Below are 12,926 nucleotides of genomic sequence, written 5' to 3' on the forward strand. Positions count from 1 at the left end.
TTTAGCTGCCCAGCTGCAGAAGCTCACCAGCTAAAGTAGCCCTTCAGGTAGTCATTACATCACCAAGCTTCCAGCACCACAAACACACATTACACACACACACACACACACACACACACACACACACACACACACACACACACACACCTGCTTAAAGATAACACATCTTTACATGCAAGTGAATGCAGATGAGTCAACAGACGAAGCTTGTACTCAGGCTATATGCAGATGAGAAGCTTTTATGCCTCACAAACGCACACAGGTGTCTTTCACGTGTCAACATGTATGATTGAGCTGCATGGATGAGTGCACTCTGTACCACAGACAGATTTACTTCTAAAGTTGTCTGTGATGCTGCTCCATACTGCTGTGTGTGTGTGTGTGTGTGTGTGTGTGTGTGTGTGTGTGCATAAAGCGGTCTGCTGGTGTTTGTGTGTGATTATGTAACTGTTTCCTCTGCTCCTGTTGTGTTTATGAATGCATAGATATTTTTCCCTCTCCCATACCCTAATTAGAATGATTACTTTGGCACACAGCTAGAAAGAGGGATAAAAAACATTTCCCCCAAAAAGTCTCTTTCTTTCTTTTCTCCCTCTTTATAACCATGCCAGCCTCTCTTTCACTTTCTTTGTATATCTCGGTACTTTTCTTAGCTTGATTTCAATAATATATCGAGAATAATGCATATTTCAGTGGCTTTGTGCAATACACTCATGACGCACACTTGTGTCTGCACATGTACAGTATTGAAATGCCCGTGCTGCTGCTAGGGGGAAGCCCCTTAAAGAAAGAAAAGCAGGGTCTCCCCCTACTCACATACGTCAGCAGGCCTATTGAGAAGACCGCAGCCCCCTAGAGACAGGGAGGGACAGATATAGATACATTGAACTAAGATGGATCAAAGTACAAGGTGAGATGGAGCGGAAAGGAACCAAGATAATGCTGAAATGGAGAAGTATTCGTCGACTTAGTTGTTTTTCTTCATTACTTTGGAGACGTCTTTGATGTCTTTCTTGTGTTTCTGGCCTGCACATCTCAAGAGATCACTTGTCAATCAACAATGCGGGCAGGACGTAGACATGATTATCCTTTAAGCTTCTGTCAAAGAAGTTTTTCTTTGTGTGTCGCTTCTCACACCGTTATGTAATGCATTCTACATTTCCTAATATCTTACGAAACGGAAACCAAACGTGACACACCTATCCATTCATTATGTGAAAATTATTTTTTCCAAACTACAGTGTGCAATGTTTAAGAAAAAAATTTAATTCTCATCTCATCAGTGTCTATGTCTGATCGGATCCTTGTTTTTCAGATTCATATAGAATTTGAAATAGAAACCCATTACTTTGTGCGTGTCCAATGGCTTCCCCCCTTTCTTCCACTGTATAGTCAGATCAAGTGATGGTCGCTGATGAGAAGTAGATGAGAAAAGCAGGAAGAAAAGGCTGGATGATGAAAGCGTGGGAGTCAGAGTGGAGGGGAGGATGGATGATGATGGGATGGGGGGATGGGGAAGTGGTTGGGAAAGCCAGGGAGTGGAAGGCAGAGAGTGCAGGCTGACGGAGGACTATTGAATATCTGTGGGAAGCACACACGTTCCTACTGATTTATACTGGTGGCAATACTGCATGCATAGTATAAATTAATTAAAAACAGTGTGTGAAGAGAGATGTTTTCTTTTATAAAGCTATAACCCTTGTATTTGTCCCCTTGTGGAATTTGTGACCAAAGGTATTGTGTACATGTAAGTGTTTTGGAGTCCGCAGTTAAGTTGCAAGTTCAGGAGTGACTTTGTTGTGTAAGAAAAGAGAGGCGAGCAGAGAAAATCAGATACTTTTCCTTCCTGAGGCAGAAAGTGCTGCTGAGGGTTGGTATAGCGACAACAATTTAGTAAGAGATGCCTTGAGCAAATTCATACCAGGCTTTCAGGCTTTGTACACACAGCTGAGAGTGGAGTGAAACTGGAGCCAACATGAGCAAGAGCCTCATGGGAGACATTTTGGGGCCAAGCCTATGGTAATGAGGATATGAGCACCAACTCCGAACATGATGAAGGAGGGGTGGGAGGTTGGTGCGGGGGGCAGACAGGTGGGAGAGAGACAGGTGTCAGAGGGGTGCGTGGAGCTCTCGGTCAGCTCGCTGCACACAGTTGAGAGTGAATGCACGCACACAAACACACACAGGGCATTTAAGTCCTGTAATTACTTCCGCAACTCGTCCTGATGGGTATTACTTTAGATAATGTCCAATTCCACAGGCAGATAACGGGAAAGCATGATTCAGCGTGGCTGAGGGCTCAAGCATACCGTTTGTATTAGTCACTGCTACATGAACTAAAATTAGAAGGAGACCATCGCTTTAGTTATACTACATGACCATCAAAATACAGACTGTCTTCCTTTCTAACAGATTGTTCACCCCTTCTGAGCAAAACCTGTGAGTGACTCCATTGTCCCTTCAGTTTCACTACTTCAAACGATTCCTTAATTGGCTTTCGGGGACACGGCTCCACTGCCAAGGGAAGGAGAACATCAACCTTTTGGCAAATTATTATTTTGATCTGCTTAGCCTTGTGCGACGAGAAGGTTGGCAGCAGACTCACATCCACGAGCCCAGCTTTTATGCAGTTTGTTCCAGCGTAGCTGATGCTTTAGAGTGATCTGTGAACGGTGCAAGATTGCTTCAGGGCAATCCTGTTCAATAAAAGACCGAGTTAGTGGCAGCATGGTTACAACAAATCTTATTGTAACATGCTGCATTAATCAAAGAGCACAGCTGCCAAAAGGTTGGTTTACTAAACTTTTTCTAACCCGGCAGAGAGTCCATCATCCTGAAGATCTTGACTGCGGCATTGTTATGTGGGCATTTAATGGATTTCGGGTTTAGAGCCATTTGGTGTCTTAACAAAGTGTTTAAGGAACTGAGTACTGCCATTTCAAATTAGGGGAGATGGGCTTGGCTTGGGAAGCCCTAAAGTTGCATATCTGATCTGATTCAGCTAACATTACTACTTAGCCTTTGGCTTTAATTACGACAAGAAAGTAGAATAAGTCATTGGAGCACAAAAACATTATGTGCCTGACTGCTACAGTATATAATATGTGTTTCTTTCAGTTGGATAAAGCAGGTTTCTGATCTCCAGATGCAAAACTTGTTGAATTGTATCATAATTTACTACATGTTCATGATTAAAAGACCAGTCTGTAGGCTTTAGTTGCATCTAGCAGTGAAGTGGCAGATTGCAACCAACTGAATACAGCTCGCAGTGTAGGAGAAACATGGCAGACTGTATGTATAAACTACTCATTCTAAGGTTATAAAAACACGCAATTCTTATTTTGAGGTTCTATCCTGTACCAGGTTTAATAAATCACTATTGTTATATGAACAACCAAACTAGAATGCTCCAGACACATGGACAGGGACTGTATAGATTATGTTTCATATCCCTATGTATGTAAACACACAAAAATTAAAGGATTACGTCAGGTTGTTGGGAGATTGGCCTGCTAGTCTACTTGTCCATTAGGAGATATGAGCACTAACAGCAATTCATTCACTCTGTCCCTTCCCTCCCTGAGCAGGGTTAATGCTAACTTTGTTGCATTATGCTCAGGAAAGGGTGAGTGGCATTATCCAAAATAAAAACATGAACCTTGTGATTACATTTGTGAGCTGTTATTAAGACACACTATCTCATAAGAATTCAGTTATTTGATCTTTTTATTATTTATTGATAAAAATGTAAAATATATAGTTATTTTGCTTCAGTAAGTTAACTCGGACTACCTAATGTATTCATGTTTTAAATGAGTGGCTATGTGGGCTCATATTTCTTCTGTGCAGTGACTTTTAGCTGGAGTCTTCCACCGTTCCCTCTCCTTAGATTCCAGTGGGAACAAAAGCAGCACTGGTAGTTTAAAACAGTTTTATTGGTTTTCCTGTGTTCGTCTGGAGTGCCAGGGTGAGCGATCCACCAGGAACACATGGATGACTTCCCTGCCACAATCTGCCACAGACTTGCTGCGTCGGAAAGACATGCAACTTTTCCTGTGACCATGGTGTTTGACTGATGGGATTCTCATCCTATCAGCTGTCAGATCTAAACGAACCCTGAGGGATTTGATTCCAGTCGGGAGCTTTTCTTTCAGTCTCCACTATTCCTGATGTCAATTAATGTCAAGTTTCTGGCAGATCCGTCTCATGGTGTTGCTGTCAGCAGGTTGGCCCTTACAGAATGGCACTCAACTCTCCCCTCCCCACCATAAAACCTCCGTCCAACACGCGGCCTCTTCCACTCTCTGCTTTTCTGCCTCTCTCTCCCTTTATCACACTAAAACACTCTTCATTAAATATAGTGTATGTATTTGTGATGGATCACCCAGGCTGCATGGGAGCTTGAATTGATCGTCAAATCAAATCGTCTATAAAGACGTTGACGCGGCACAGAAGCAGCAGTTGCCTGGTTGCGTACAGCTACTGAACCATGACTATATGAATGATGATATTGATCAGTAAATTCATAAATAAACATTTTGAAACATTGTATTCTGTGTGTGGCTTTCCAATTCTTTTTTAATGTCTGCCTGCAAGCCTCTAGTGACGTAGAGGCTTGCACGCAGATGTTTTTGTGCGTTTTCTCTCATTTTTTTAAAATCTTGCCAAAATAAATATTCAAGTTGCTCGCTGGATACATGTGCCTAAAACGTTTTCAGACTTCCTTAGGCGTCTGTGGTTTTTGGCCCATACTATCCTTTTCTGGCTTGCCAGGTGACCTCCTGCTGACCCCCTTCACATATGAATCCCAGATATAGAGCATAAACTGACTTTGGACCTGCTCAGCTCTGGCAGTATCATAACACCCAGAACGGATATGCAGCTCTGGTCCAGATTGGAGTCCACTGGCACAGCAGCCTGGTTCCTGAGCAGATTAAGGATCCAGACTGGATCTGACTAACCCAGATCTGGTGATATAAAATAAAATCAGATGAATATTGTTCCGTAAGTGGCTCGTCTAACCATGCAGATCAGCAGTGGGCATGGATCTATTATTTTATTGCCTAAATATTTTAGCATAGCAGCATGGCATAACAAAGCTTTGTCACAAAATCATTTTGAGTGTATGGCGCTCAAAAAAAAAAAAAAGGTATTCTTCATTAGCAGTTTCTTTTTGTGTATGGGGAAAGAGTGTTTTTGCCCAAGTGTCCTGCAATTACAACTGTGGCCACTGCTCAAAATCTCCTTGCAGACATACATTACTTTGACCCCTGTCTGTGACACACATCCAAGGTGTAGTTGAAAAACGCAAAGCCATCTATTTAGCCCAACAAATACTGTTAACCTCCGGGGAAATATGTATGTAGCCTATATATCACTGAAAACATAGGAAATGACCTATAGACACAATTAACCTCACTTACTTTAGCTCCCTTTCTACAATGTAATGTTTTTATACAGAAGCACTTAATGTTACTGTCGGCTACATTTTGAAGGAATATCATGGAAATAATAATAATAATAATGATAATAATAATAATGGTTCCTCGTGTTCCCGTCCCTTACACCCACGCAAGGTATGGGCTAATATATGATTCATACCCTTCCCATTATCTGCTGCTGACATGCAGTAGTGATGCATGAAACATCGCGGGGCGTGCGCGCCCAGATTGGCTCTCAGTGGCTTTTTCGCGCGCGCGCGTGTGTCTCCCACCGCGCGCTACGTCCCTATAGCCGGGCATCACGTCACGTGTCAGGGCTCCCGGGTCCTGGGCCAAGTTTTTTCCGTGTCAGATCATCCACGGAGCTTCAAAGCAAGGCGACCCACACGGTCCGAACCCTCCTGCGCGCATCTCCGCTCCACGCTGCGTAACCACCACCTCAGCGAGGATGGACGGATGGATGGATGCATGGATGTGGATAGAGGTTCCCGTTTAACCGAACGCGCAAATGAAGACCACTTCAAGTGATTCTTTGGTTACTTCCAGTGATTTTTATTTTTTTTAAAACGGCTTTCGGATTACCTTTTGATCTGTGAAAAACAATAGAAGTGAGGAGGGGTTTTTTTTGTTGTTGTTGGGGGAGACAGAAGAGAGGAAAGAAAGGAAGGAAAGCTCCGGGTTGCTGAGAAAGGCTGGGTGCGCTAGAAACACGGAAAGTCACGGATCATGCTTATGGGAACTTCCGATTCCGTCTCGATAAGGTATTTAAAAAGAATAAAGTTGTTGTTGTTTGCCTGTGATGTTTTAATATCGATCGCGTCCAGAATTGAGTCCACTTTTTATTAAACAAAAAACACACAGGTGATGGGCGCTCCATTCCCTCAGCCGGGTTTTTTTTTTAAATTCTCTTTGTACTTTTCAGCAGCTATTCTGAGGAGAGCATGTTTGACATTTTTCCCCCCTTTGTCACACAATCCCTTGAGGAGCGCATACAACTGCCTTCAGATGCGCTTTTCTCATAAAACGGCAAAACGATGGACCACAAAGCCCATTAATAAAGCCCTTAAAAGAGAAAAAGTCTGTTAGCTGGATTATGAAGACTAATGTTTTTCCCTCGATGTTATTCCACTTATTATAATAATCAGGATTAGTGTGGCAGTTTTTGTGTGTGTTTTTTTTCTTCTTTTTGCGCATTCCCTGCCCACCATTGCGTGGTGTGGGCTAAAATCCTCTAGTAGACCAGAGACAGAGCAGTCCATCTGTTCAATCACATAGCAACAGGAAGAGCGAGGAGAAAAATAAATCCCCACTATTCCCATAATATCACAATATAACACTGTGAAGTTTATTACTTTATTGTAATGGGCATTTTTTTGTGTTTCCAACTATATGGAGTCACTGAAACAGCCAATAATAGTAATAGTAATGATAGTGAGTTTGCTGTATTCATTTATCTCATATATCATCATATCATTTATTGAGATGTTCCAACAGGGATTTTTTCGTTTTGTGGGATCATTCTATCATAGGGATAGTTCATTTTTAAGTGGAGAGAGACACACACAGAAAAAGAAGTGTTGACAAAGAGCTTTTTGAAATAAATGCTTGTGAAAAGCCTCAGGCGCTGCCAGATTAGTAAACGAATATCGAAAATCTGTGTCTGGATTGATTGGAAGCAGGTACTTTTGCTGCTGAGGGATCGGAGGAGGAAATGGTCTGAGTGTTTATTTGGCTCATTGCGTGATTTGTCTCCAGTTGCTCTTTGCTGAGTTGATCTGTCTTTCGCCCTCTTCCTTTTCTGTCACTGTTTCTCTGCATCTTCTGCAAATGTCCGTCCCTCCATACCTCCGTCTCTGCCGTCCATCTTCCCTCCCCTTCCCGCTTTCCACCTCTCTCTAACCTCTCTTCCTCTGACCTCCCTTCAGAGTGGCTCTGCCTGATGCTCTATCATGACTGATGGCGAGGGGAGAGCGCGCTTTCAGTACGCAGAGTGCCCGGAGGGGCAGGAGCAGGAGGAGGTGCAGGAGCAGGTGAGGCTCGCTATACCGACGCCCTACAGGAAGGACGACCCGGGTCAGGATGTTGACCCTGGAGGAAGCCATGACGAGGAGGAAGAGGAGGAGGAGGTGGAGAGGAAGAGGAGGGGCAGTAGTGGAGGAGAATGGAGTGCTGAGGTTCAGGAGCATGAAGACCAGGAACCGGAGCTGGAAGTGGAAGTTGGACCAACATTGGGAGTTCGTATCAGGGCTCCTATTCGTGATCCAGACTGTGTCTCTGAGGAGGAGGAGCAGCAGCCCTACCCGGCCCTGGCCCCCGTGGCCTTCTTCTGCTTAAAGCAAACAACAAGGCCTCGCAACTGGTGTCTTCGCGTCGTCTGTAACCCATATCCTTTCATATGCTGGAAACCTAACTCAGTGTGACACCTGGTAAGACCAAATATGTCCTCACTCCCGTATGTGTTGACTATTGCCAAGCTTATGCACATCGCTTGGTTAAAAGGTATGTGATTAATCTGCTTTTCAGCCCAAAACACACGTCAAAACACACGTCAAAACTTGATGGTTTAGTCAGCTGTTGCTGCTTCCTAAAGGCTTGATGCTAGCTATATGAAAGTGGCAACTTGCTTATTCCTTTGAGACTAAACAAGCACACGGTGGCTCCACACTGGTGAAATTTGATAGGTCATTTGTCCAACCACTGTGGTTAAACCTCCTTAGGATACCGTTGTTTGGGCATATGGGATTACTAATGAAGTGTGTGGCTGTATTTGTAAGACTAACAGGTCCTACCACCGTTGTCTTGAGCTCGTGTTTATTGAGAAAAGAGTCGGTATTACTTTCGCTGAGTTTCTCTCCTGCATTGGCTTGAGATTTGGATGGTTTGTCTGGTAGCCCACCTGGTAGAGCTGGCACCCTATGTAGCAAGGTTGAGTCCTCGTTGCAGCAACCATGGGTTTGAGTCCGACCTGTGGCCCTTTTAAAAAAAAAAAAAAGTAGATCCAGATACATATTCAAGCAAAATTGGGACACATCTTTTATGTGCTTGCACAGCGCATGTTTGCATTGAGGCATCATTGTCATTAATGTAATTGAGAGCTCTCTGTCCATATTGATGTTTTCAGAGTCTGCTGGGACTTTCAACTCAGGGAATCGTGCTCTTTTCTGGTCACGTTTGGTAACATCCTTCTGCTGATTATGTATGAATGAATGTCTTAACCTTTTCCTTGCATTGTTTCTGGGATTACTTTAATTCTGGTTTTGGTGTGCTTGATTATTTCAGAGTAACCTGCCCTGTATGTTTGAGTATTAGTCATTTGTACAGGTTAAATGCTATCTTTGAGCGTTCAGTATCCCTCTGCTAACATTGTTCTGGCAGCCATTTTGTGCTAAAAAATCATTCATTTTAATTTAATGCAGGGATGCCAAATAGTCCAAATGAAATCAGTTTTCAGCTGCTCATTTCTGTTTTGGTTTCTATTATTACCCCTCAGCTGAACATCCTGCCTGGATAATTTTCATCTGTGGGATGTCTTAACACACTGGAGCACGGACAAAAAAAGAACATAATGTGCACCCAAATCCAAGCACTATGAAAAGAACTTGAAGATGAACCACTGCAATGTTTTTTCATTGCTTATGCGGGGGAGGTGGGTGGTGTAAAAACAAAATCAGGACCCGAGTCATATTTATTTGCTGAGTACATTCCTGTGTACCTGGAATCTAATCCGGGTACTGAGAGTATAAAGACACAAGCAAAATTATAAAATGCAAACTTGTTCTTTCTCCTCTTATCTTCCATTTGGCTTCTAGGATTGTGGGGAGGGGAGGTTATAGCTAGTATAGATGGTGGCTGAATGGCTGCATCCAGCCCTGCATGGTGTTTTGGTATCTTTTGTGTGTGTGTGTGTGTGTGTGTGTGTGTGTGTGTGTGTGTGTGTGTGTGTGTGTGTGTGTGTTTGTACAAGCCTATGGCGGTCACAGCCTGGAGGTGGAAGTGTATCTTTTTGGAGGCGAATCTTGACATGGTGTTTTAAGGAAAAGAGGAAATGGAGACAGATAGATAAATAGTTAGATAGGCACAGTTGTTTCATGAGTATGGAGCTGCATGTATAGATGGATTTACGTCTTCTCCCAAAAGATTGCCAGTTCTAAGAAGGGGAGTTGATGATTCATACCCAATTCAGACAGACACAGTGACGTGGGTCAAACCTACGTGGATGGGCTGTCTGAATGGGTCAATTCGCGGCCTGCCAACTTTCCTTAATGATCCTTCTTGCGAGGGTAGAATATGGATCTGATGCTACCTGGCTTTGGTGAACTGCTGTTCCTATCAGGGATGGAACAAGATTAAATGTTATGTACATCTCCTGTATGAAAAGAGTATCTGAGAGACCTAACATATCGGACATGTAACCTTTTGCCCACAGAATTGGGGAAGGTTGGGTATATCAGAGGATACATTAAGACTTTTTCAATGTTAATGGAGGTTAGGAAAACAGGGGACAGGGAAGTTTACTTCCAACATTAAAGGGGTAGTCCAGTTATTTATTCTTTACTTGTATACATTTGGGGGACTTACTAGAGAAAGATTAAAGCCCAACTGCTACTAGATTTTTGATAGGGATGCACCAATACCACTTTATTTCAGACCACACACAAGTACTTACATTTGGGTACTTGCCGACACAAGTACCAATATGAGTATTTAAGAATGCTCTTACAGTTCTAATAATCACTTTGAAAACACATTTTATTTTCATCAGATGTTCCTCACTCACTGTTGTGTTGTAAAAGTTGCTTAAAATATTTCAAACTGCTTAAATTGCCTCTCCTCCGCCTACCTTCTCAACTAACGAGTATGTAAACTTCATGCTGCCGTAAAGTGGTGTAGTATATGGTATCAGAGTAGTTTCATAGATAGATGGAATACTTTATTTATCCCCGAAGGGAAATTATAGTGATGAGTACATGATTACAGTTACGAGTACATGTGGACATTATCTGACCCAATACTGGTATCGGTTTTGGTGTGTTTCCAATTTTTGACGCCAGTGCGAAATAGATATTTAGGAGTTAAAAAAAATCTGAAATGGATATAACTGTAATAAGCTAATATCTGCTTTATATATATATATATATATATATATATATAAAGCAGATACTACAAATACAACCAAATAGTCTTTCAACATCAAATTATTTAATATATATTATGTTATTTTTTAAACATAAATAAAAAAAAAAAGAATCACTAATTAAAACCTAAAAACTAAAGCTATAACATTACTCCAAATTAAAAGCCAAAATAAAAAGAAAGGTCCCAGTTTATAATACAGGTTTTCTGTCAAAAAATGTAAATCTCCAGCTCAAGGTAACCCTGATGATGTAATCAGAAAAAAGCTTCCTCCAGAGCCACAGAAGACACTTTACATCTGTTTCCACAGACTAAATAAAACACATCAGAATGTGTAAAATGTTTCCGTGTATTTTGAGGTTTGGCTGATGAGGAGACTCTTTTATTGATGACCTTAATGAAAGGCATGGTTTCTTTCTCTATCTTAAAACTGGGTGCAGACTGCTATGTCAACCAATCATCTATTCCATCAGCTATCCCTATGCAGTAAGCATCTCTACCAACTTCAAAGTTTCTGTTTTCAAAAGGGAATTTCCCTTTGGGGAATAATACCACAGTGTTATATCCGTATTGCTCATTGTGGCTGCTAAAGAACCCAGACACGGAAATGTAAGATATACTCTCTTACAGAACAGAGGTACTTGGTGATATTAAAATATTACACAATTCAGGGAGACTGCCCCTGTAGTAAGAGCAGTTGCAATCGAAGTTAGAAAATCATTTAAAGGGAATAGAATTGGCAGACCTGCGCAGGCATTTTGGAAATCATACAAATACACATCTTGTTGGCTGTTTTTAAATGAATACAGCATAAAGTGGCAGGGATTGTGGCCAAGTCTATTTCTTTTCATGCCGCATCCACGTTAGAACTGAGGGTATATTTAGAAATTTAATCCATATCTATCTTTATCTTTATAAAGTTTGGACACAGAATTCTTGAATTGCCTTTTTTGAACCCCTTTTCACACGTTTTCATGTGAAAGCAAAGCATTTCACATGTTTCATGTGAGGTATTGTTCCAGACCAAAGAAGATTTTGAGTAAACCCTGGTTTTAACATTTACATGTTCCACGCACATGCATGTAAATCCTTTGAGAAGATGAAGATGAAGTTACAGCCTATAGGAATTTTGTTTGAAATAAAAGCGAATTAGAGCAAGCAGAAGAGGACAGGAGCTGGGTAAAGTCTAAAAAGGATCCAACATTATCCAGTTGGACATGCAGGCTTAGACACATCGGACATATGGCTTGGCAGCCTGCTGTTTGGCAGATGTTAACGTTGCATTACATTATGTCTGTTTTGTTCACAGCACTGTAGCAGGGATATACTGCAGTGGCTGCTGTGGTACACTCAGATGCTCCTATGGTCAGCACATGTGCTTTTCCTTCCTTCCTTGTGTACTAATGGAATTTGTGATGGTGCTGATGGTAAAAGATGTGTTATTGTTTGTTGACAGTGAGGACTGTCTGCACCAAAATAGCATGGCTAATGAATAAGGCACACACTATCACATGCTTGGCCTTACATTGCAACTGCTTGTTTAAGATTGGAACCTGGTTATGTCACAAGAGCTGATCTCTCTGGACAGCTCTCTGTGTTTTATTCCTGTGTCTTTGAGTGTGTGTGTGTGTGTGTGTGTGTGTGTGTGTGTGTGTGTGTGTGTGTGTGTGTGTGTGTGTGTGTGCAGGACCCACTGTGTAAGCATTGCAGAGTTGGTGGTCCACAGTGGTCTATGTAAATATTATTCACAGCTTAAATGCTCTGCCACTCAACCACACAAAGGCATGCACACATTGGATAGAGTGTGAGTCTGGAGAGGAGAGACAGAGAGATAAAGAAAGTTAAATGGCTTGCCTGTCTTTTATTTTCATTTCTTGAAACACAATTTTTTTTTTACAGCTGAACCTTTAGCTCACATGCTGCAGACTGGACAAACCAGACATCAAACTGTTGTGAACAATATTGTATTGTATACAATTCTGACACCTCACAGTCCATCTCTGGCTGCTGCAAAAAATCCAATCTGTTTTTCTCGCATGTGACAGTAATAAACAACGATTCTCATTCATCGTGTTTGTTCTGCTCATCATTATCAATCAGCTGACCTTCTTTCTTGCCTGTACATGAACATCTTAGGATGTGCAAAGGCAGCAAGCTATTGAAGTTATTTATTTTTTTTACTGCTTTGCATTTGACTCATCTGCCATATAATGCAAAGAAAAGATGAAACTGGTGTGCATTTTTCTTTAAATTGTCTTTCATTTTAAACCCTAGACACAAAGACCGATGACTACCTTAAGATGAAAGCAACACTTTTCAATAAGGAAGCTTTAGTGGTTCTTTGTATTTGTG

At 41.7% G+C, this 12,926-nt stretch overlaps 1 protein-coding gene across 4 annotated transcripts in view; it reads left to right on the plus strand.

Moving 5' to 3' along the window:
• The first annotated feature begins 5,690 nt into the window (after positions 1-5,690).
• cacna1ha (calcium channel, voltage-dependent, T type, alpha 1H subunit a) overlaps positions 5,691-12,926 on the plus strand; it is a 114,744-nt gene continuing 107,508 nt past the window's right edge. For 3 of the 4 annotated variants that reach the window (XM_051387857.1, XM_051387858.1, XM_051387859.1), the window contains exons 1-2: positions 5,692-6,202; positions 7,367-7,823. In XM_051387857.1, coding sequence (XP_051243817.1) covers positions 7,391-7,823 — 433 coding nt within the window. In that variant the 5' untranslated portion in view covers positions 5,692-6,202; positions 7,367-7,390. Of the gene's footprint in view, positions 6,203-7,366; positions 7,824-12,926 lie in introns of all 4 variants that reach the window. The other variant, XM_051387860.1, reaches the window with a different exon arrangement.

This window comes from Dicentrarchus labrax, unplaced genomic scaffold (assembly GCF_905237075.1).
Source record: "Dicentrarchus labrax unplaced genomic scaffold, dlabrax2021, whole genome shotgun sequence".
NCBI classification, from domain to species: domain Eukaryota; kingdom Metazoa; phylum Chordata; class Actinopteri; family Moronidae; genus Dicentrarchus; species Dicentrarchus labrax.